At 42.4% G+C, this 24,459-nt stretch overlaps 1 protein-coding gene and 1 long non-coding RNA gene across 2 annotated transcripts in view; both read right to left on the bottom strand.

The window, feature by feature from the left end:
- Positions 1-21,615, bottom strand: part of hcn2b (hyperpolarization activated cyclic nucleotide-gated potassium channel 2b) — a 45,550-nt gene extending 23,935 nt beyond the window's left edge. The window contains 6 exon segments of the mRNA XM_068725887.1: positions 1,868-2,086; positions 13,187-13,348; positions 19,115-19,538; positions 20,877-21,142; positions 21,144-21,569; positions 21,571-21,615. Coding sequence (XP_068581988.1) covers positions 1,868-2,086; positions 13,187-13,348; positions 19,115-19,538; positions 20,877-21,142; positions 21,144-21,569; positions 21,571-21,615 — 1,542 coding nt within the window.
- A 1,391-nt stretch (positions 21,616-23,006) lies between these two features.
- Positions 23,007-24,459, bottom strand: LOC137884188 (uncharacterized). The gene is made up of 3 exons (XR_011104713.1): positions 24,420-24,459; positions 24,260-24,332; positions 23,007-24,109 (listed from the first exon to the last, which is right to left on the bottom strand). It is a non-coding gene; the product is annotated as an uncharacterized lncRNA (long non-coding RNA).

The following is a 24,459-nucleotide window of genomic DNA, read 5'->3' as shown; positions in this document are numbered from 1 at the left end:
GGTATCTAGTCATGCAGATAGATTAAGATTTTAAAGATTTAAAGATTTAGTTTTTGAGATTATTTTGAGTTTTCTTAGATATCTGCAATACAGTGATGGTTCAAAATTCAAAATCATCAGCAGCAACGTCTCTTTCCAGAGAAAGTGTCCCAGTAAGAACACACAGTTTTCATTTGGATTATTTCAATATCCGCAGAACAAGGTATTGCAACTGTATAGAGCAGTCTGTGGATCACTCAGAGTAACCAGGACATAGTTTCTGAAAAGAGGTGCTGCTGGATTTATCTAAAGAACAGTTTGGGGAAATACGCTGATTCGTTCCCCTTTCTGAGAGTCAGAACAGAACATTAGTGCTACTCTCATATCTGTCTGTGAAGGTAGGGCCCGTAACAGATTGTTTTTGTTTTTGCATAAAGACTGGAAGTAGGGAAAACAGGTAGTCTGGGAGAAAGTCTTTGTGGTCTGCAAAATCTTTGGTTGATTTTTTTTTTTCCCCAAACATGAATCTGTCCATTATTTTAATAGTTCAGTATTGTATGCAAGATAACATGTATGTTTATGCATGGCAGTGGCACTAATAGGCCATCACTCATTTTCGTTTCCACATTTATGTTTAAAATAAAAACGTCAATTTGAATAGCTTGTATGCATGATTATCATACAAGGTATGTTCATAAATGGCACGGCCACCCTACTCACTGTACCTTAAAATAAAAACATGAATATAGGAACCTGTGTATTATTTTAGTAGCTTAGTATTGAATGCACAATAACAAATATGTTTATACATGGCACTAGGCCCAGTTTAATATAAAACAGAATTATATACAATATACTGTATATAGGAGGGGGTCCCTGCTCCATCGCTCTATCAGTTTGGGGTCCTTGGCCTGAAAAACATTGAAGACCCCTGATCTAAAATCAAATCTGAAATTAGACAAATTGTCTCATGAATGTGATTTGAAGTTGACTCGTGAATGAGATTTTGAAGGGCTTTAATGTTGAAATGCTACATCAGAATGTCCTGGTTTTTTCTGAGTGACACCTTGAGGTGGCCTGCTATTAACCTGAAGTGAAATTATTTTGTAACTATGCACCATTTCCTCTACAATCAAATCTGAAATTAGACAAATTGTCTCATGAATGTGATTTGAAGTTTCAAATGTTTCAAATTTTTTTTTTCTTCCCCAAACATGAATCTGTCCATTATTTTAATAGTTCAGTATTGTATGCAAGATAACAGGTATGTTTATGCATGACATAAACATACTCCGTTAAACATTCCGTTAAAGCTACTCCGAGGATATTTAATTATGTGTGGATTTTGGCAATACCTGAGGACAAAAGCGTTAGTGTTTCCAAGACCCAGAGTCCCTTTAGAAAACCTCTAATTTTACAGCAGCGGGGTCTGACAGTCGGCCCCGCTCAGTCCTGGTTCTGGTTCCCCCCCTGCCCTCTTCCCCTCCAGTGGGCCCAGCAAAATCATCTGGTTTTGAATCTGACCCAGTGGCACAAATGTCAATCATTAAGAATAAGTACATGGAGATAGCCAATCTTCTCGCTGATGGTCTTAACTTACGCAGGTCGTATAGAGGCATCAGTATTCAATTGAGACCGTTTCATAACCAGTTAACAGTAACGTTAAATTAAAAATTCAATGCTTTGGTCACAAAACTAATTTCCATATTGTAGGCTGTTACTGAGAACGACATCTCAAACCTGGATGCATGTCTAGATGCTATTCGGGATAAGTAATTAAATGTGTTTGTTTTTCCTTTGGTTGAGCTGACTTTAAACCCGCCCCAATCTATCAGCATCAGCTGTAAAGCAGTAAACATCCAGTGAAACAAAGTAGCCAGATCCTTACCTTCTCCTGGTACTGCCGCCTGGATGAGTCCAGAGACTGGATGAGTGCGGTCGCGTGGCCGATGAACATGGCGTAGCAGGTGGCTCCGACGATCATGCTGAGCATGGTCAGCCAGATGTCCGACATGCTCTCTGGGGCTTGTCTTCCATATCCAATGCACAGCATATGACTCATGGCCTTAAAGAGGGCGAAGGAGTAGAGCTCGCTCCACGAGTCGTTCTGTGGGCAGAGATGTGAGGAGGAAACAAGTTAGGAAAACAAAATATAGCGACGGAGGATAAAGAGGAAAAATCAGGGTTATTGTGTCCTCCTAGTACTCTTACTGTTACTTTCACGCTGCAATGATTCCTCATGACCGAAGTCATTTCTACTCGACGGTTAGAGTGCGACAGAAGTGGTGATAGAGAGAGAGTGAAACAAAGAACAAGAGGGTTAAAGAGTAAGACATTCCTGTGTATGGCTCTGTTTCTGGTGATTGTTTCAGGTTTGGTGGAGAGACTTCTCATCATCATCATCATCATCATCAGTGAGCAAAGCAGAAGGAGAAGAGGAAAGAAAAAAAACAAAAAAAAACGAGTGTTAATGAGGAACCTGTAAATCTGCCTGCTCCAGTATGCCTGTGATTGGTGCTCACACGTTCAGTCAACCCTAATTCTCCCACGTTAGATTCATTATGAAGCCCTCCACAGGCGTCGCTGAACCTCACATCCTCCCCTCAAACAGCTGTGGTTCTCTCTGTGTCACACACACACACACACACACACACACACACACACACTGTCCGAGGTTCACCGCTGTTTGTGCGTTTCTTCTTCTGTCCCTCTCTGAGACGAGTGGAGTCTTCAGTCACTGATTGACTGCTTGGATTCGTATCTGATTTGTGTTTTTTTTCCAGGAACATTTGCATTTCATTTGAGATTCAAATTTGGTTTGGGGTTTTTTTTTTCTTGTTTTTTTTTTGGAGGTGAAAGAGGACCTACTGGCAGGAGGCTGCCGCCAAATGCAAATGTGTGTTTAGAGAGGTGATTGGAGGAACGGCAAAGAAAGAAAATGCGATTTTAAAAGGTACAAGAAGCAAGTAAGAAACTCTGCCTAGTGGACGACAGTGAAAGCCGAGCGTGGCTCAATGTTTCCTATCTGTTGGTTTGAGGAGATAACAGACAGCGAAAGCCACGACAACAGTTTACAGACTTTAAGGTTACAAGAACCATCTTCTCCAGCTTTGATGTTATTTCAACAATACGCAGCTCTGCAATTGTTGTCCTCGTCTCACTGCCATCCTTAAGCCCATTATGATAAGCAATATTTCAGACAAACCCCTCTAACAGAATATTTGAAACACTCCCGCCTCAGTCTGAGCCTCATCCTCACTGACCCCACGAGTGGTGAACAGACCGGGAGTCCCTCCAGTCAGCCATCAGCATGCTGGCCACACCGCTGGTGGATAAACAGCGTGAGAAGGAAGCCCTAAGCCAGAGCCCATGCAGAGAAATAAACTCCTTCTTACACATGGCTGCATCTGTCTGTCTCGCTCTCTAACAGACACACACACACACATTAAGACACAGTATTTCAATGGACAGAGCACCAGAGAATAACGTCTTCACCGTCTCTGGGATCTATCCTAAATGTACTGAACAATACACTGTACAAAGGAAATGAAAGATGTAGAATGGACTGCTGCTGAGAGGACGTAAAATCAAAAATAGCCCTTAGGATCTATTCTTATCTACTATTAGACAACATTACTGTAAATGCACCAAACTCATAGACTGTATATTAGAAGTGGATGTTTGTCACCAGGACGTTACCCTTTGATTTAGCTGGAAAGCCGCGTTGAAATCTCGCCATCTTGTTTTCCTGCAACCAAAAGTGACAGGAAATGGTGGAGCTACGAATACAACTGAATGCTGAAAAATACAACGTTTTTTTCTAAATATAATTCTTCATGAAAACACACTGAAAGGGTTAAAGCTCTAAAACGCAAATACGAATGACGCCGCTGTAGTGGCCTGTCAATCACACGGTAGCCCCGCCCCAAAGCATGCACTTACTACGGCTGTGTTGAAAAAGACTGTAAACTAGAGATTGAGAGCATAAACTCATGTTTACAATGTATACTGAGGGAATAAATCACGAGAGAAATAGAGTCTTTTTAGACTAGACTTCTATACAACCAGAGGAGTCGCCCCCTGGTGGCCATTAGAAGGAATGCTAGTTTAAGGCACTTAAGCATTGTCTTTTTTTTTTCTTCATTTTTCAGACCCTGAGGCTGCTGCCTGGTACAGATACAGGGTGTAACAGTCTAACTCATATGACTGGAAGCTGCATGCTCTTAGGCTGTCTGTGTGGACTGTAAGCCCACGGGCATAAATCAGCTTCCTAGAAATGTTTTTTGTCGATGTTGAGGCCCAAGTTGCTGGCGAGTCTCCTGCTCTGATGTTCATACAAACACACAACACGATCATATCCCTGGATCAGGCAGAATTTATGCTCCAAGCTCAGGTAATTAGAACAAATAGATGCATTCTTACTCCATGAATGTTTACACATACTTCTGATTTTTGTCTACATGAGCATCCTTCATTCTTCGTGCCGCCCCCTCCTGGTGGGTCTAGGTGACCACCCCCCAAACACTGCTACTAAACAGCTAGTTTAACACTAAGAAAACAACGCTGAAATGATGTGCCTTTAACTATTTCCTGGCCAGGCGCAGTGACTTCACGGAGTCTTCCCTGGTTGCCTGGCAGCTATAGCTGTTTTCATCTGCTTCCAGTCTTTATGCTAAAGCAGGCTCAGCAGCTGCTGGGTTACGCTTCTCATTCAATGGGCACGCTGCACACGAGACTGGTATCGATCTCTCCCTGTTTACCGTAACTCTCGACACGCAGCATTGAAAACAAAACAAGCGCACATTCATTAACGTGACCGCGTGAGCAGGTAAAGACGTGGGAGACGACGCACCCTGACCAGCTGTAACGGGTCAGCACGTGTGTTTAAGTTTGAAGCAATAGCTGATTAAAACTGACAGTGTGCAGCTGTCTCTTACTGCTGAAAATGACATCCCTCATGGTAAGAAAATAAACTAATTCTACAGCGATACCACCCTGTGTGAGGAGGGGGGAGTGGGGAGCTAATGAAATCAGCTCTGGTGTGCATTTTATTTGTCATCGATCTTCACTGAGCAGCGTGGATGAGAGCTAATTGTACATAATGCATTTAGGCAGGAACACAAAAGGGAGTACGGGACGTCTATGATGCACGATGGGGTAAGTATAGAATAGTGAGAGTACGTGCATGCTGGCACGTCCGTCTGGGTTTGCATGCTGTTTGAGACTCAGCTTGTATTTGAATATGTGTGTGTGTGTGTGTGTGTGTGTGTGTGTGTGTGTGTGTGTGCGCCAGTCATGCTGCCGAGCTTCCCTTTGACAGGGTGCAGTCCCTCTCTTGACGGTTTGAAAAAACTGACGCTGCTTTAAAAAAAAAAAAGGAGTGACATTTAGATCACACTGACATTTAGGATTTTAATATGTAAACTGTCACAAAAGACCTTGTTAGCAAATGTGAGTATTCATTATTCAGAACCAGCGTGTTTGTGTTCGCATTCATTATTTAAAACCAAATGAGGACTACGGGAAGCTGCAAGACGGTTTGGCGTCTGCTGGTTGTACCGGACAGTATTGATGAGGAATGCTGACGTTAAAAGCAAAAAAAAAAAAAAAGTGTTTCTCTTGATTGGAGGACTGGTGCGTGAAGTTAAATTGGATTGTGAGTTAATGTGAAAATAATGGACAAAGATGTCAGGGCTTGGTGGTGGCAGCTGTTTGAAAATGTAACTGTAACGTCGCAAGTTTGAACTCATCACTTGAACTTGGAACATTTACTTTCTCTGAATATAATGGGGCAGCTTATTAAAAGGTCTTGGTTGACCAAATGCAGCATTTTTTTCAATTTTCTGTCTGACTGAACTGTAGCAGCACGGTGCAGTTATAGCCTAGAATTTGCCGGGCATTGCACCAAAATAAGACAAATAAAAATGAAAAAGTAAAGTGTGTTGAACTGTCTTTATGTCAGTCTGGTTCATGGACGTCTTTCCCAGCCGACTCATGTAAGTCTTCAATTGAATTCATCAGATGTGAAATGGATTCTTGTAAATGATGTTGTAGGAATTTAATTGATTTGCGAGAGGAATTGGACTCGGTGGATCATAGCTTTGCTGCTCAATAACCTGTCGTTATTGGGTTTGAGTTCATTAGCTTTAATAGTTTGATTGTCGTGCAACATGACGTGCTTGAGGAACAACTTGCAACCAATAAATAGAGGAGATGAAATTATCATGGCTTGTTGGTTAAACTAACTGTATTTCATGTCTGTTGTACAGTACTGAGCAATGCAATTATGTATCATTGAACATGTAAAAAGGTTACATCAGCTAAAGAAAAGAGTAGAGAAGGCTAGTTTTCTCTTCCCAGATTTATGATTTGAGCTCTTCCTATCTTCGTACATGTACTTATACATATTAATATTGTTAATTTCTCCCCCCAGACGTGGGACCAAGTCCTTGTTTTGCAAGTCTCGAGTCTTTGCTCTCAAGACCCAAGTCCTAAACCTTGAGATTCAACTCCGAGACAACTCTTCACAAAAAAAACCTTTCAGGGAACAGATAAAAATTCTGTTTGCTCAGTTAGTTGTTTTTTTTCCCCCACGAGTAAATCTTCTTCACAAAAGAATCAATAACAGATCTCTCATAAAGTAAATAGAACCAACATGTCTGACGCTGTTGGAGAACCTCTGGTACCGGGCAGTTGATTGCCTCGAGCACACACTTTGTTTTAGTCAGTGGGCTTCAAAGAAAGGTACTATGTATTTGTTCAAAGTCCAAAGGCTGTCCAAAGTCACGAGTCATCAAAGTCTTTTTTGATTTTGTCAAAAGTCATCACGTTAGGGACTCGAGTCCAAGTCATGTGACTCCACACCTCTGCTCTCCTTCTGCCACAAACGAAATACAAAGACTCAATGAGATTTGTGTCTTGGTAAACTGTCGTCTCACCCCCTCCGTTCGCTCTGTTAAACTGGCCTTACTACATATAAAAACGTTCAGCTGTGTTTGAGTTGGCTTCATTTTGCCAGCTTGACATCTGTTCGTTTTTTTTTTCATAAGGGTTGCTAGTTTCCTCCTCCTCCCTGAGGTATTCAACCTTGGCAGAGCTGCAACAGAGAACACCGCAGCTTTCATTCTTTTGCTTTCAGCAAATCACAGAATTCAGCCATGCAAGTGGAACTTTGTGTGGATAAGGTGTGCCGAGGGACACACGCTGCTGGAGCACCACTGTAACTAATCGAAGTATACGAGGAGGGACTTGTTTGCAGAGGGGGAGCAGGTTCAGTCTGGCCTTAAGGTCCTCTGAAGCAGGGACCCCTTAAAGGGATGAACATTATGCAAGGAGCCCCTCTTTATCGTAACACCGATTAAGCACATACTACTGTAGATGCCACTGAAATCTGTTTTCCAAAACTTTGCAATTCTTAAGGATACACATCATATCAATACAGCTACATCTACAGCTTTTAAGTTTTTGGTTTTCTTTCAAGTAATTGATCTTGAACGCTTTCAGAAAATGAACGGTAGCAAGACTGGCGTAGTCCTAAAAAAAAATCCAGATTTAAAATGACCAAATTAAAGTGCTTCTACTTAAAAATAATGAATTTATTGCTGTTGGTCTCAATCATAATGGACACAATTAGTTTGTTTTACTGGCAGAAATGATCCCCATCTGTAGATAAGCACTTTTTTAATGATACAGCACAATTTTATAATTTATAGCAAACTCTTTCGCAGACCCCCTTACTTTGTTAAATGTTGCCCTACTTTGACAATCCCTGCTCTGAAGGACCCACCTTCGCCTTTGGCCGTGTCCTTCACAGGATCCAGCCTCTGGATTGAGACACAGCTGTAGTATTTCAGACTGCTGTTGGTGTGCAACCATGTGCATCCAGAGAATGTGTCTAGTTGATGATGCAAGCTGTGGCCATATGGCTCAAGCCCAAAAGCATCTGTGCTGCAAAGATCATGACGAGTACGAGGCATAAGTAAGACGGAAAAAAAATCTACACCGCTTTTAGATTAAACAACATTGGGAAAAGTCAGAATACTTTTTTTTAGCCACTCTAGCCTGTCGGTCGTTCCACCCCTTCGGTCCAGAGTGAAATATCCAAACAACTATTGGATGGATTGCCAATAAATATTTACAGACACATTTTTAATTTGTCGTTTATGACTAAATACCTGCAAAAATCTGCCTGTGTTAATTTGTGTTAAGAGCCATTTAGCAAATGTTAGCATGATAACAAACTAAGAAGTTAAGGTAAACATGCAGCAGCCAATCACAGCTGTCAATCATTTCAAGCCACACCCCATTTTTTGTCAATCAAATAAGTAATTCAAAAACTAAATTTTAAGAAAAAGCAACGACTTGAATATACGTCACCTAAAGTGACAGAAATAACCTCGGGGGAAGATTGATTTTTGAAGCGTGCTTTGAATTCTTGTTTCTCCCATCAGCCACTATAGAGACGACAGGGTTCACTACCTATACTGCAGCCAACCACCAGGGGGCAATCACGATATTTTGGCTTCACTTCTCGCGAACTGTCGTGGCGTAGTCCAGAGTTTAAGTTGTTATACTTCACGATATATAAAGACAACTTATTTGGATGAATATTTATCCTGTGTTTTAATAAAAACCTGAACTCATATCACTGCGTAGCTAAATATGACAAGACAATTATTCTTCTTAAAATGGGGGTTGGTTTCACTGAGGCAACTTGGCCCACAAACACACCGCTCCAAAGTGACTGGGCAGAAATGATGTTTTGTTGCTGCTGGCTTACACATGGTTGACCCAGCTTATTGAAGAAAGTCCAAACTTAACTTGAATTTACTTCATTACTTCAAATGCATTCTAACACAACACACATAAATGACAGAAGGATCCGATCAATTTCCACATGGCGCTGACTTGAATGTTCTAACACTCACAGTACAGTAACACTCATGTTGAATGTTCATCTCTGACGACTGTATTTTAAAAAATGGATGTTGTGTTACTGAGTATCCGTTACACTTCATAATGCATGAACCACATAACATCATAACAAGCAGTCACTCAACTCACACACACACACACACACACACACACACACACACACACACATACCAACACCTCCCCCCAGGAACAGCCTATTATTCTTATGCATGCTGACAACCCTGGCTGCCAGTTAGATCACTTCAGTAATTGAATGAATGGGGGATATCCTTATTAACTTTCACAGCAGGAGGGTTCCTTGAAGTGCATTCTGTGTGTGTGTGTGTGTGTGTGTGTGTGTGTGTGTGTGTGTGTGTGTGTGTGTGTGTGTGTGTGTGTGTGTGTGTGTGAGGCTACAATGCACACGCATAGGTGATAAAGCCACACAAATGTGTGTTCTATTGCAATTCTAGCAAACCCTTCCATCGACAGTAAAATATCCCTCAGCAGCCTAAAATATTAAATACAGAAACAGAGCTCAGACTGGAGCAGGAGAGGGGGGAGAGAGAGAGAGAGAGAGAGAGAGAGAGAGAGAGAGAGAGAGAGAGAGAGAGAGAGAGAGAGAGAGAGAGAGAGAGGCTTTATTCTAATGCCACTGATCCACGGGCCAATCAGGGTGAGGCAGATGGGACAAACCCACCCGTCATCCACCTTACAGAGAGCCACTTTAAATAACAGGCCATGATGACCTGGTGTATTGTGATCACTATGCTGCAGGAGCCTGCTTGTTGGGCTTATAATGAACACCATTGTCGGCTGCGTGCACATCTTTTACAAGACACAGATATTGTTTTTTTTGATGTTTTGAGGCAGAGCCGAATACATTACAGGAAGGGAACTAGTCGGAAGGAAGCTGTTTTTATCATATCGCATGCACACAAAGACAGACAGACAGACATAATATTCATGCGACAGCAGGTGTAATAGAGAGTGCCCTCTGAGCAAGTGAGTGAATCATGTGTCGTTTCTATCCGGCTGTATTAAAGCCTAAGTGCAAGGATGAGTCCAGTAAATGTCCGGCGCGGGCAGAAGTGAAGCACGAGGACGAGTATCATTTAACGCTGCGTCTCTCATTCAGAGCCACTCTGAGGAGGGATCTCTGACCTCGATTACCCCGAGACGGAGAGCAGCACCGCTCAGCAAGGCGGGCCGCGCCCACATGGGGGTGTCTCTCTCGCTGGCATTGTGGCATATATATATATATATATATATATCGCTCGGAAAAAAATTGCGCACAGACTTAAGCGTCGCTCGTCACTTTGAGGCATAAAAGAGACAGCTGAACGTAAAGCACGGCGAGCTGGAAAGGGGGAGAAGCCTGACAGCTTGGAGAGCAATTTATTTCCTCTACCTTTTGGAGATAATTAACACAACACACAAACAACGTTGTGACGCAATATAGACGCTGTTTACTGCATTTTAGTCAGAAGTGACAAAACAGCAGTGGGCTTCTTGTTAGCCTCCGTGTGTGTGTGTGTGTGTGTGTGTGTGTGTGTGTGTGTGTGTGTGTGTGTGTGTGTGTGTGTGTGTGTGTGCGGAGAGGGTGCGAGTGAGAAAAAAGGATGGCCGGAGATGAAACAAGAGATGGAGCGATAGAGAAGCAAGCGATGTCCCCCAGGGTCAATGGGTGTGAGATCCATCTGTTCCTGGAGATCACACACACACACACACACACACACACACACACACACACACACACACACACACACACCACCGTGTCATAGCACACAGTGTTTTTTTCCGAGGGCTGAAAGTCACAAACCTTTGTGCCAAAACTAGAAGGTTCAACATATGAAGCGTTTCTTAGAGATTCGTAGACAGACCAGATCATCCAGCTCCGCTTCACTTCCCGAGACACAGCAGTCATGTGACGTTCGATCCATGGAACAGAATAAACTACCTCGCAAGCCAGCTTATTCGCAGCTTCTGATGCAACAGTAAAAAGTCAACCAGGAACATCTTTAGGCTCCGTCACAACGGTGGGCTGGTTTGTGTCAATCCATAGACCGTGGACGTAGTCACTGTGACGTCACTCATTGGTTTTTAGGACTGCGGGTTTTGAAGCCTCGAGTTCAGCATTTTGGCCGTCGCCATCTTGTTTTTGTTTTTTTTTGCAACCAGAAGTGGCACAAGCGGAGCTAAGTCAAACCAAACGCTTAATAAAACAAAATGGCTACAATTAACTTTCATGAACTGAAAACATTGTTAAAGGGTTAAAGTTCTAAGAAGAACATGTTACTCAATAGGATAATAATTTACTAAATGAACATCATGCTGTGTTGAAGAAGACTTGAAACTAGAGATTGAGACCATAAACTCATGTTTACAATGTTTACTGAGGGAATAAATCAGACTTCTTTTTTTGCAACCAGAGGAGTCGCCCCCTGATGGCCTTAAGAAATAATGCAAGTTTAAAGCACTTTCTACTACTTTTCAGAACCGGTTGCCGCCTGTGTAATCGTGTCATTCCCCACTAATACCAACTATTTATCCTCAGCCTTAACCAATCACTTTGCTCTTTACCTCTCCAGTCAATGCAAACTGTCCTCTCTAACTCCCAATCCACTTATCCTAGTAGTGCAAATCTCTCTTTCTTTAAAGTTACTCCCAAAGCATTTCACCAGTGTTGGTTTTTTACCAATACACGGTACACACAACATACTGTGAGCTCAGCCTCAGCGGTCACAACCCTTCATCAAGTCCATCATCTGACCTGCATGAACCGTCAAAATACAAAATGTTTGAGCCAGTTCTGAAATCCAAGCCTGAATATCCTTCATAAGGATTATAAAATATCTTAATTTGTATGGTTGGTCTCTCCTGGTTGCACTATTAACAGGCCTACCACATGACTCACAGGCAATATGTGTGGATGTGTATATGTGTATAAGTTATAAAAAGACCAACAAAAAAAAAAAGTGTGAAAACGGCATGGATTGAGCAAAGGGCAACCAGGCAGATGTGTTTTTAACAGCTCACATCCCCTGACTTCTCCGTGCCTCTGGCTCTGTCAGTCACCAAATCTCCGCCAGTTATCTCTAATACGGAGTGACGAGTCAGACAGGATGGAAGGGATTAAGCTCAAAAGGATAAATACACAAACAGGTGATAACGGTTCCCGATGTTGTGACATGTGATGTAACAGTACAGCCATAAAAAAAAAAAAAAAAAACAACTGCTTTAATAGTGTTTTAACAAGTACACATAGTACGCAGCTGCCAGTTTATTAGTCCCCCATGACCAACACTATTAAACTGTATTGGTTAATTATTGCAGCGCTGCAATAAATCCTACCTTTATTCAAGCTAGAGTTGAGAATCTTCTAGAAAAATATTCATTTTATAATTGTTGAAATTTTGTTTACATCCCAATAAAAAAATTAAATAAATGCTCTGACATAAAAAGTATGTTTTTTGGGAGACTTTTTGTATTTATTTTTTAAATCTAGTGTACTCTTGCTAGTTTATTTAAGGTTATAATGTTCAGTATTTGTTGAAGCAGTATTAGATTCAACTTCATGGTCATTTGGAAGCTGTAGTTTGTTGAACTTTAGTATTTCATTGATTGAGATCTTGAGATGGGACTTAAAGAGAATCTTATGGTTCAAGTGGTTTGATCAACTTAAGCTCCTGTTTGGCAAAATGTAGGCTGGTTAAAAGGTACAAAGGTCGAAACCAACATGCTTTTAACAACGATTTTTCATTCATGATCTGGTCTAGATCATTGTTTTTCATGCAGCTTGAGCAGTTCTTTTTTTTTTTCGCTTTCATGTCTGCAGATGGCCAGAAGCTACCTGCCAGTTAGAATGAGGGAAGGACATCTGAGAGGAGACGTAAAGAAGAAAGAGGGAAAGAAGACATTGGCTAAAGAACAAAACCGCATGAAGTGCCGTATGAACCGAGTGAAAACAGGCTCTGTTTTCATCCCTCACTCCTGCTTTCTGTACACACTGGCATCTCTCCTGGGTTTAACTAGAGAGGGTTTAATTAAGGCTGGTCCGGTGTGTGTGTGTGTGTGTGTGTGTGTGTGTGCAGACTCAACCTTAAATAAATCCTATTTCCCCATCTGCCTGCAAATAACACACTTCTGTGCTCCACGGGGGATACGTTTAATGTTTTGCTTTTGCAGTGATTGTTCTTTCAAACACCTTCGCATGCTGATATTCCTGTGATTGTGTGACTTATACGCAAACATAACATGCAACACTTTTTTTTAATTTTTTTTTTTTGCTTACCACCATCTTGTTGAGGGAGACCCAGCAGTCGGACGGAAAGTCCTGCAGCATGGGAACGAGGAACTGGAGACAGCCATCCCAGTGACACAGCAGCAGCATCATACCAATCAGGTTGAATATTCGCATCACAGCACTGGCAAGGTCATAGGTCATGTGGAAGATCTGTCAGGAGGAGACGAGACGGACAGAGAGAGGGTTATCAAAGTGGAGAGGAGGGAAAGACAGAGATAGATGTGTGAGGGGAATGAGAAATCTGTTATCTATAGGAGATGGTTTGGACAACATCCTACTCTTAAGGCAGTGTTAATTGATTTATTGTGTTTTTTTCCCACTTGGGAGTTGGAAAAGATACTGTGAACACAACACTGACACATAATCATCTCGTACAGTTGAGATTATGGCGAACATGTCAGCATACAGTTGCCTATTTATACATCCAGAATTTACCGGAGCGGCTGCATATCACTCATTTGGAGCCGGGTTTCAGTTCACTTGGCGAATCATACACTTTCTTCCTGTCAGCTGTGCTTTTGTTGCTGGCTAGTTGCTAACTTTGTTAGCGCACCCTTTTGGTCAGGTCGTGTAAGGCGAGTTTTTTTCCCCACATAAATAAACAGCCGTCTGCTGTGTCTGGAAATGACACTGATGAGAGCGGTAAGAGTGAACCAAAACAGTAACATTGTGGGTCAGAAGCCAAAACAATGAGCTAAAAGACACTGAAATAAACCTCTTTTACATTATAAGTAGTCCTTCAACTGATTGTTGATATCAAAGTATTGATTAGCGCAGATTTAAAGATACTATGAGGAACTTTAACTTTGTGATTTGGCGGTCCCTGTGGACAAAAGGGGTAGTGTTGCAAAGCACCAGAGTCCCTTTAGAAAACCTCTCATTTTACTGACAGTCTGCCTCACTCTGTCCCGGTTCTGGTTCTCCTGTTCCTCGCTTCCCTCCAGCGGACCCAGCAATACGGCCCGGGCCTCCAGCAGCGTTATGTCGGGACCGACGGAGCAGCGAGGTGAAGCTCCGCTCCCGGCTCGAGGAGCAGTCCGGCCAGAGCTCCGACTGCAGGTTAAATTCGGTAACAATTCCGGATCTGGTGTCTGTCCGCGATGGACTGGCTGCTGCCGGAGACCCCGCTGTTGTCTGAGCCGAAGGAGTGTCAGGCGAGGCTGATTCGGCAGGGAACCCGATGGCACCGATGGCCAGCATTAACAATCACGATAAAGTAATAGCCAATCTTCTCGCTGACGGTCTTGTTTACTAAAGTAGGTCATATGGAGGCAGCAGTATTACACTGAGACTTGTTTCTTAACCAGATAAAAGATCCTCATGGTGACTTTCAGTAAACCAACAGCCTGGACCTACTGATGTTTCTGTACTTCAAATAGTGGATGTCACAGGAGGTAAAAGATGTCACTAATCAGGAACAAAGAGCCGACGTGCCGCACGTCTTTCCTCATCAATCTTAGTAGCATATTAGTGTCAGGCTGAGGGTCTACATTATAACCAGGTGGGCAAAATGAACAAGAAGAAGAATGATGAACGATGAAACCTCATCGGACGCTGGGGTCGGCCTCTCTCTGCTGTTTTTTTTTTTTTTTGTTTGTTTGTTTTTCAGATTCACTCCCCTCACGTACGAAGGATCATTTGTGCGGCGCTGGTGTTGCGGTCGCAGCGTTGTAAACACCACTCAGCGTGGCTCTCGCTGGCTACTGGCCAGGCCTTGTTACCACTATGCGTGTGTGTGTGTGTGTGTGTGTGTGTGTGTGTGTGTGTGTGTGTGTGTGTGTGTGTGGGTATGTTTACATCAAATGTGTGGGCTGAGCTCTGAAAACCATGCTCAGCTGGGCCAACTGGAGGCTTCGCTAAAACGTAAGCAAAAGCATCCCCCCCCCCCCCACACACACACCCACACACACACACACACACACACACTCGGGACAGAGAATTATCCTATGAGGGAAGCAGGCCAGGTGCTGGATGCATGTCTGCAACGTACACAATACATATTCATGCGTAACGGAAAGCCCTGCTTCATGAGCCCATCAACAAACAAAGGCTCATTTCTCACTTGAGACGAGAGGATCGACCTACATGTGACTCATCCTGTCACCTCGCTGCCGTAAACCCTCAGCTCACTTTAGTCCCAAAACCAGCATCCCCCCCCCCCCCCCCCCCGGGGGTGCAGATGTCTCTTGTTAGTCACAGCGCCTGACACAATAAAGCAAAAGCGTTCTAACATATCCCTCCATCCGAACGGACCGACACACAGTATATATTACTCCACTCGCTGATGTGTGGATGATTCTTGCCAATGTAGCTTCGGTGCTTTTTTTCTCGCGGCTCGTGTTTGGCTGAGTTCCCCAAGTCTCATTCGTTTCTTTAGTGCTTTAAATGCTTTAAATGCTCACGACACGTCAGTGGTGTGCGCATTCGCTGTCTGTGCACTAAACACCTCCTCCTTATCCTCCACCGCCGTCTAGAAAATCTGTCAGCATCAAGGTGGTGTTTTCTACTTGGTGGATATTCAATTACATATGTGTTGATTTTCTTCTTCATTCTTCACTCGTCTGCATATTTGAAGTTCTCCCTGCAGGCCAAATGCCAAAGACACAACTTTCACTACTTTTCCTCTCCTATAAACGGCTAATGGCCTGAGCTAATTTGGCGAAAGGGGAACACACTGAGGGCCCTTGCCCTGTGATTAGAAAGCATTCCCATCATGATTAATGAGGCTCCAGGACTAATGTCCCCGTCCCCCCCCCGTCCCCCCTCCCCTGACACCCGCACAGCACCTGGTCATGTGTCACTGTCACGCCACAATCTGGGTCGAGGCCCCGTTTACTGTGACCGCGACTCGCGGGTCTGAGAAATGCAGATAAAGTTGCAGCACATTGTCAAAAACACACGGAGGGGTTCCGGGGCGATTGGGATGACACCGTTTAGAGAGGACTATTGAACCCGATGAATATTACTCCCACAAGCAATCTCGCCGCCGCCGCCGCCCATTCACCGCCGTTGTCTAGCTCATGAAAAAGGCATTCTCTCGCCAGCAAGTGGAGAGCCTTGATACAAAGCTTCCTGCCTCAGGAAATTGCTCTGGTTATTCCAGACAACGCTTATCTCTGCTTCTGTGTTGGCCGTGCACACACGCACACACGCGCGCGCGCACGCGCACACACACACACACACACACACACACACACACACAGTCTATTCAAAGACATCACTTCAAAAATACATATGCTCTTTCTTTTTTTTTCTTTTTTTTTTTTTATCTATTATGAGCACCGTAGGTGACTCACTTGGAACTAAAACGGTGAAATCATCACAACTCTAGGATGATCTTTTGGGAAAACCCCGTCACAGCTGAGCTGAGCTGAGCTGAGCCGAGCCGAGCCGAGCCGAGCCGGAACCCAGCCAGCCACGTTTGGATCGAGCTGAGCGGAGCAGAGCTCGGCTGGACTCCGGTGATCGGAGGCAGGGCCGAGGCGAAGCGAAGCAGCATTCCGTTGTTGAGTGTTTTGAGTCAGTAATTAGGGTTCTCCTGGAGCTCAAATAACCACTCTGTATTCACAAGAGCAGCGGCTATTTATTTCCGGCACGAAGGAACGCACACTTTTGATTCACGGATGCTTGGCTAATCCAAATATGGATTTTCCCTTTATATAGAAAAAGCATCATAGCAGGCACGGGGCTAATTGTGTTTAAGGAGCATGTATGAGAAATGACGATTTCCTGATGTGGTCAGAACGCGTGTGTAGTTGTAATGTCACATTAAAACAATAATAATTGTAGCTTTTGTTTTGAGAACAAAGAAAAAAAGGCAATTAGTGTCTCCGGTAGTTCTGTTCCTTGCTCGGAAAATCCCCCTTCGCTTTCCACTAATAAGCACAAATTAATTTTTCATGAATTCATAACTACATCAGCACACTAGCTATCAGGCTTATTGCTTTGCAACATGAGGTAAAACTTCTGTGTTGGGGAGTAAATTATACAGAGAATTGTTTTGATGCACAATCAGAATTACTTGTATGCTGACATAAAAGCACTGCACTGGAATCCAATTTTGTGTTATTAATTAGAGCAGACTGTTTTTCTTCTTTCTTTTTTTTTTTAAATGAACAAACAATTCAAAGTGGCAGGAAAAGACTTTGTCATGACTTCTACACTGGATCATCAGCGATGATCAATGCCTCTCTGATGGCTTTGATCTGTGAGCATTTTGTTCAACTTTAAAATTCACAATAAACACACTGTTGTGTGAATGCTGCACAATCCTTTACAGATGTGCTGATCCGGCGTCTGCAAGGTGACAAGGGATGTTTCATGATGTAACAGTAAACGCTGAAGAGATGTCGGGAATGTTTCCCGCCAAAGCTAACAGAGATTATCTTTCGTAGCCCGGGTCGATGCCGATACTTCTATTTAGTTTTTTTTATAACGATGATTAGCCGGACACCGTTTAAATGTTTTAAACACATTTAACAACCATCTTGATATGGATCCCTGACATTTTTTTATAATTATCAGCCAGCATATGCAGGATACCAATGCATCTGGAATAAGTCAGTATTGGCCGATATATTGCGTGGCCGATTTATCAGTCTAGATCTAGCGTCTTTTAACCAAAACAGGAACAGGAAGTGTTGATTTTATCTTCTGTTTCACTTTTGTTTCTATGGAATAAAAGACAGATATTACGGTAAGAGATTTAACAAACCAGTACAAACTCAACTTACCTATTGAATGGAGGAGGACAATATTATTGGTCGATACTGGCTCATGAGATAGATGCTGATATTGGGTCATATATGATATGCAAAAATGTATACAAATGCACATAAACATTGCAGTACATCAATGTTTTAAAAAGTTGATTTTTTTTTGTATTATTGATACAAATCTTACAAAATTCAAATACTTTTTGATTATTTCTGTTTCTATTGATCTCCATTATATATATATATATATATATCATATGATATATATATATATATCATATGATATATATATATATATATCATATGATATATATATATATATATATATATATATATATATCATATGATATATATATATATATATATATATATATATATATATATCATATGATATATATATATATATATCATATGATATATATATATATATATATATATATATCATATGATATATATATATATATATATCATATGATATATATATATATATATATATATATATATATCATATGATATATATATATATCATATGATATATATATATATCATATGATATATATATATGATATATATTATATATGATATATATATATATATATCATATGATATATATATATATATATATATCATATGATATATATATATATATATCATATGATATATATATATATATATATATCATATGATATATATATATCATATGATATATATATATATATATATATATATATCATATGATATATATATATATATATCATATGATATATATATATATATATATATCATATGATATATATATATATATATATACACAAATACTTTTTGATTTATACAATTGTATATATCGTCACTAATAATGTCCGTTTATGGAATATCTGCCCATGTATCATCCCGCATCCTTCATGTTACAGATGGGCACAGCTGTACAGACGGCTTACATTAGAGCGGCAACTACCATTTCCTAAATATAGCGCACAACCTACAACAGTGGTGCTCATGTTGTGCTCTCCCCTTGTGTATTCGCTTCTTTCCCAAGGCCACTACTGCACGATGGTGTCATCTTTATTAGCATAGTGGTCCAGGCCCGTGTGCTCACCGTACATTTAAATGGAATCATGGAGGAGATTTCTTGGAGTGATCGGAGTAAAAACCCCCCAAAAAAACCCTTTCATCGGATCTTAAATGTTGAGTCTCTGCCTACCTCCTCCCATTGGTGGATGTACCGGATGAGTCTGGAGAGCCTCAGCAGCCGCAGCAGACTGAGGATCTTGGTGAAGCGGACAATGCGGAGCGCCCGGGCCGTCTTGTACATCTCCGAGTCCATCCCTCTCTCCACGATGAGGAAGATATAATCCACAGGTATGGAAGAGACGAAGTCCACGACGAACCAGCTCTGCAGGTACTTCTTCTTGATCTTCTTGGGGTCGAGGATGATCTCGGTGTTGTCCTCGAACACGATGCCCGTCCGGAAGTTCAGCACCAGGTCCATGAGGAAGAAGGTGTCGGACACCACGTTGAAGAGGATCCAGGGAGTGGTGGTCTCTTCCTTGAAGAAGGTGATGCCCACGGGGATGATGATCAGGTTGCCCACCATGAACATCAGCATGGTGAAGTCCCAGTAGAACCTAAAGCAAAGGGGGGGGGGAGATGGTTAGAGACTGAGAGACAGTCAACCGTAAACACAGTCATGCTCAGCTTTTCTCACTAAGTGCACTGTATCTTCTGCTGGTGATGTAACCCAAACCATCTGACTCGGGACAAGGTCAAACCAAGCGAGAGACAGGAGTATAACAGGAAATACAAGCTGGCTGCAGTTTATTTCAAATCAAAGGACATCAGAGAGACATAAGCTACTGATGGAGGACGCCTCAGCAATTATTATCATCCGCTCCACAACTTTTAATCATACCGCAAAAACCCAGTGAGCTGAGATGATTAGTCCACCAACAGAAGACACATTTGCAACTATTTTGATGATCAATCAATCTTTAAGCTATTTATGGCCAAATATACTCCAGCGTTCCCACAATGTTCTGACGCTTTATAGACCAAACGATAAACTGACGAAATCGTCGGTAGATTAGTCTTGCACCTCTTTGTGCTTTTGTCATTTCCCCCCCCCCCAAAAACCTTGAGTTACACTTCTGTCTGATCAGCCGTAAGAACGCGAGAGAGCCTCCTTAAGCAAAGGGAGGAACCGACTGAAGAGCGCTGCTGAGTCATGAATGTTCCCTCACATAATTCCCCACCAAAAAAAAAAAAAAAAAAAAAAAAAAACGACTAATTCAGCATAATATGAAATCACGGTTTGATTGCAAAAATCTGAGTCACAGCCAGGTGAGAGCTCAAATAGCTTTATCTTCAGACTGCTGCTGTTCTACAGTCCAGAGGATTGGAGGATCTGTCCTTGGTGCTGAAACAGATGTTCAGACGCATTCAAGCTCAAGAAAATGTAACTTTTCCAACTTCCCGTCAAGTTTATCTTTGAGACGAAACTCATTGAAATAAAGACTTTTGCTTGTTACACCGACATATCGCAGTTACGTTACTATTTTTGTCTTTATCGGCCCCTTAAATGGGGGAATATGCACGGCTGAGATAAACAATTACTCATATTTTTTTTTTTTACCATCAATAATGAATTATGATGGATCAAATTCTCCCCTTAAGTTTCAAGGTGGCAAATACAACTATACACATAAATATTGAATATTAGTTGGATTTATTGTTTTATTTATGCATTCATCTTGGCTACAGCTAAAGTGCTTTCTATGGAGGACATATCTAAGTGCTTTTATTATTAACCTGAATATTCTATTACTTTTTTTTCCTGTCTTTTCTCATATAACGTTTGATGTGGAAAATGAGTGCCAGGCAGTGCGTTACTTAACAAATCCATATAATTCAACATAGCTCTTAAAGAGTATGCACTGGTTATGGACCCAACTCAATTTGACCCATACCTGAAGTCGCTGTATGGGTGGATAATCCAATTACCCGCTGACTTTACGCGCTCTTGCTCTTTCTCCACTGCCTTCTGGCTGCCAAACATGCGCAGGGAGAACTTGTTAACTCCGGGCTGAAGCATGGAACTAAACTGCCGCTGCATGTATGTCAGATTCGCCCTGGAGTCTCCATCATCCGGCACTATCTGAGAGCCATCCTCGGCTTTGGAGAACGTGACAGAATTCCTCGACTGCTGACTCGGAGTCTGTCCTTTACTAGTCGGGGGCGTTGGAGAAGGAAACTCTGGAGTCCTTTTTCTCCATCGCCGCCGCCGCGGTCTTGACCTCGGCGCCCGGCACCTGTGTCAGGGACCCCGCTGAAGTGATGGAGCCGTCCATGCTCGCGACCTGCGCCTTCCCGTCTTCAGCTGCCACTACTCCATCCGCCTGCTTCTCCTGCCTTGAGATGAGAGAGGAGAGGCTCCCTGAACTGGTCGGGTCCCTTCTACAATCTCCGTTTTTGTTGCATATCATGCCGATGGCTCCCTCTGCTATCACGCCCGCCTCGGGGAGTGAGTCCCCTCCGGCAGCAGCAGCGGCAGCAGCAGCAGCAGCATCCCTCCGGCACAACAGAGCAGAGGCTGCGCTGCCACTGACAGGTGCGGAGTCCTCGTCTCGCAGGAGCCACAGCTCGTGGCTGTTGGAGTTTTTTGCGCGCGACGGACGCGGCTCCGCCTCCTGGCGCGAATTTCTTCATCTCGGTCCCTCCGCTGCTCCCATGATCCTCGCGTCCGGCCGAGCTGGTGGTGACTCGAGGTGGTCGAGGCTGCTGGAATTTGGGCTCCTCCTCGCCGCCGTCCCTCCGCCTCGTCCATCACAGGCGGAACAAAGACGAGACAAGACGGACAGACAGGCAGACACTCCCCGCACCTTGAACCTGGCGAGACTGGCGGCGGCGGCGGAAGAAGTGTGTGGAGTTCAAAGCAGCAACAGCCTTCTGCTTTTTACACACACACACACACCCCACTTTAGGATAACAGCGCACCGGTGGCGTTGCTATGGCTGCAACCTGGCTGCTGCTAGTGTGTGTGTGTGTGTGTGTGTGTGTGTGTGTGTGTGTGTGTGTGTGTGTGTGTGTGTGTGTGTGTGTTAGAGACGGTATAATATTTGAGCTGCAACTTCCTACACTTATTATAATGAAGAAACAATGTAAAACGGTATAAACTTTATTTATATAAAACAAGTAAACACAGATATATTCTTACATACATAAATACTCACCTGATAAGGGGGAGGGAGGAGATGAGGGACAAAGGTGACAGAATAAGGTCACAAAAAAAACCCCAAGTTCTCCATCTTCCGTCATCCACAGCTGATCTCAGGTAGACCATCAACCAATAACCTATTCTGTCACGTGATCCATAGACTTTCCTCACAGAGCTCATCAACCGCGTCTGCCTGTTGCTTCAGGTTGATAGTGTACCGATGTGTGCTGGAGTCCTCCATTCTCGGTTAAAGGGCTCCACCTAGTGGAGAAATGCGCACACGCTTCCGGAGAAACAGGCCTTTTTCTACCCGTTAGTGGAAAAACTCGTTATAGCATGACGCTTTTATGACTGAACTATAACCTCATAATCCCTTAAACAGATGCGTTTTAATTTTTATTTAATCTTTGCTGCAGTCCCTTTTTTTTTTAACCATTCTGCTGCAGATCAACAGTCCAAACATTTGGCTTTCATAGACCAAGATAAAGCTAATTCTAAACCTTTCTTTACACAGTGAGGAAACTCACAAGATAATCAGACATATGCACAGCTCCAATGATATTGATATTAATCACAAACCATGCTTTCTGTTGGCTGTTGTCTGTCTCGGCCTGAAACAGGGATTTGTGTAAAGAAAGGTCATAAAGGAAGCATGGTTTGGGGCCATTTTAGTAGAACATTTTAAACTTTTTTTAAATTAATTGAGCGTGTTTATTAAGCCCAATGAGATCTGCGTGTTATGACTGTAAACAACATGCAACAGTCTACATGAATAAAGCTATACTTATGTTCTCAGCCTCAGATAAGTAGGGTCATTGTCGGACCATGCTTTAGATTTCCTCTCAAAACACGTCAGAAGAAGTTGAGGAAGTAATCAAACGTGTAAAATCAAATACCTTTATTCAGTTTGTGCAAGTCGTACAACAGATGGTGTTCCGTGTGCTCGGGACGGTACAACAACGTACACAATTCTGGCCAGGACTTTTTGTTAATCTGCGTAACTCTGCAACGGTAACATCCAATCACAACACTAATCAGATTAAATGGAACATTTGGCTTCTGAATCATCTACACGGCGACGGGAAGAGAGAGGACGGTCCGACAGTCGCACACAAATCACAGCGAGGAAAGAAGAGCGGCTTGTTAAATGTTTTATCTGCTTTGACTACATTTAAAAACAGTTAGTATTTAAGTTGCGTTCAACAGAAGTGACAGACAGCTCTTGCACTTGGTCCATAACAATATATTTTTATTCTGGATGTGACATCGGCAACAAAAAAAACCGTCTGGGACAAAAGCGTCGGCGACTAAAACTTCAGATTTAAAATATGGGATTCGGGGGAAAAAGGAAATAAAAGCTCGACTTAAAAAAGGAAAAAACGCTTTTCTACTAAATAATAATTTCTCACGGCAACAAAATCTTCAGAATTTCTGCGTTTTAATTCAAGTGTCAGATTTACCACACAAAAGATAAAATGGTGCTTGTTGGCGTTTAGGCAAAGAATAAAAAACTATGCAAAAAGGGAGACTTTGCGATGGCGTGGGAGCGGGTCAAACGCTATGAGAGTGGCAGTGAAGTACTCTGAACAGAACTTGTACAAGTACAAGTAACAATTCCAGATTGGAGAACATAAAAGCAAAGACTGTGAGGTCAGCACAGGAAGTAAAACAACCACAAAAGAGGCGTTCCTCACACGAACCGTCTATGATTTTACGACAAACAAACACACACACTTTCCTATAACGGCATTTTTAAACTCATGCAATATTTGCCCTCTGGGCCTCAAGCAGAAAATGACTTCACACTGTCTCCTGTGGCTGCACAATGCGGAGAAGAATATAGAAGAAAACAAAGAACAAAATCTGACAGTTTGTTAATAAACACCCAAGCACAAAAAAAAAAAAGGTACTTTTTAAAATGTGCAGGGCGCACAGTAGAATGTGCCACACGACAGCTGAATCCTGGACTGCCATCTGGACGTCCGTCTGGAATAAAAAAAGAAGGAATTGCATGAAAGATGAATTACAGCCGTTTGAAAAGCAGAGAGTCTATTTTTGGTTTATCCCTTATATACCGTGTCCATGTAGAGAACACAGGAAGCTACATTTCAAGGAGAACGTGAGTGAAGAACTCACCTCTTTCAGCTTTTAATTGGAATTCCTTTGCCTCACATTCTTGTCTTTGTGATTTTCAGTGGAATTGCTCTTCCTGAAAAACAGAAAGAAACATGAGTTCTGTAAAAAAAGAAGAAGATGAAATCTTTGAGGAGGATACTGAGCTGCTGACTGTACTTACAGAGGAGCAGCTCCTGAGTCGTCATCTGTCAACGACCAAT

Source organism: Cebidichthys violaceus, unplaced genomic scaffold (genome assembly GCF_023349555.1).
Source record: "Cebidichthys violaceus isolate CVI_PGR_0920_01 unplaced genomic scaffold, fCebVio1.0.p SCAF_37, whole genome shotgun sequence".
NCBI classification, from domain to species: domain Eukaryota; kingdom Metazoa; phylum Chordata; class Actinopteri; order Perciformes; family Stichaeidae; genus Cebidichthys; species Cebidichthys violaceus.
The sequence above is the reverse complement of the archived record's forward strand: the minus strand, read 5'-3'. Positions and strand labels throughout refer to the sequence as shown.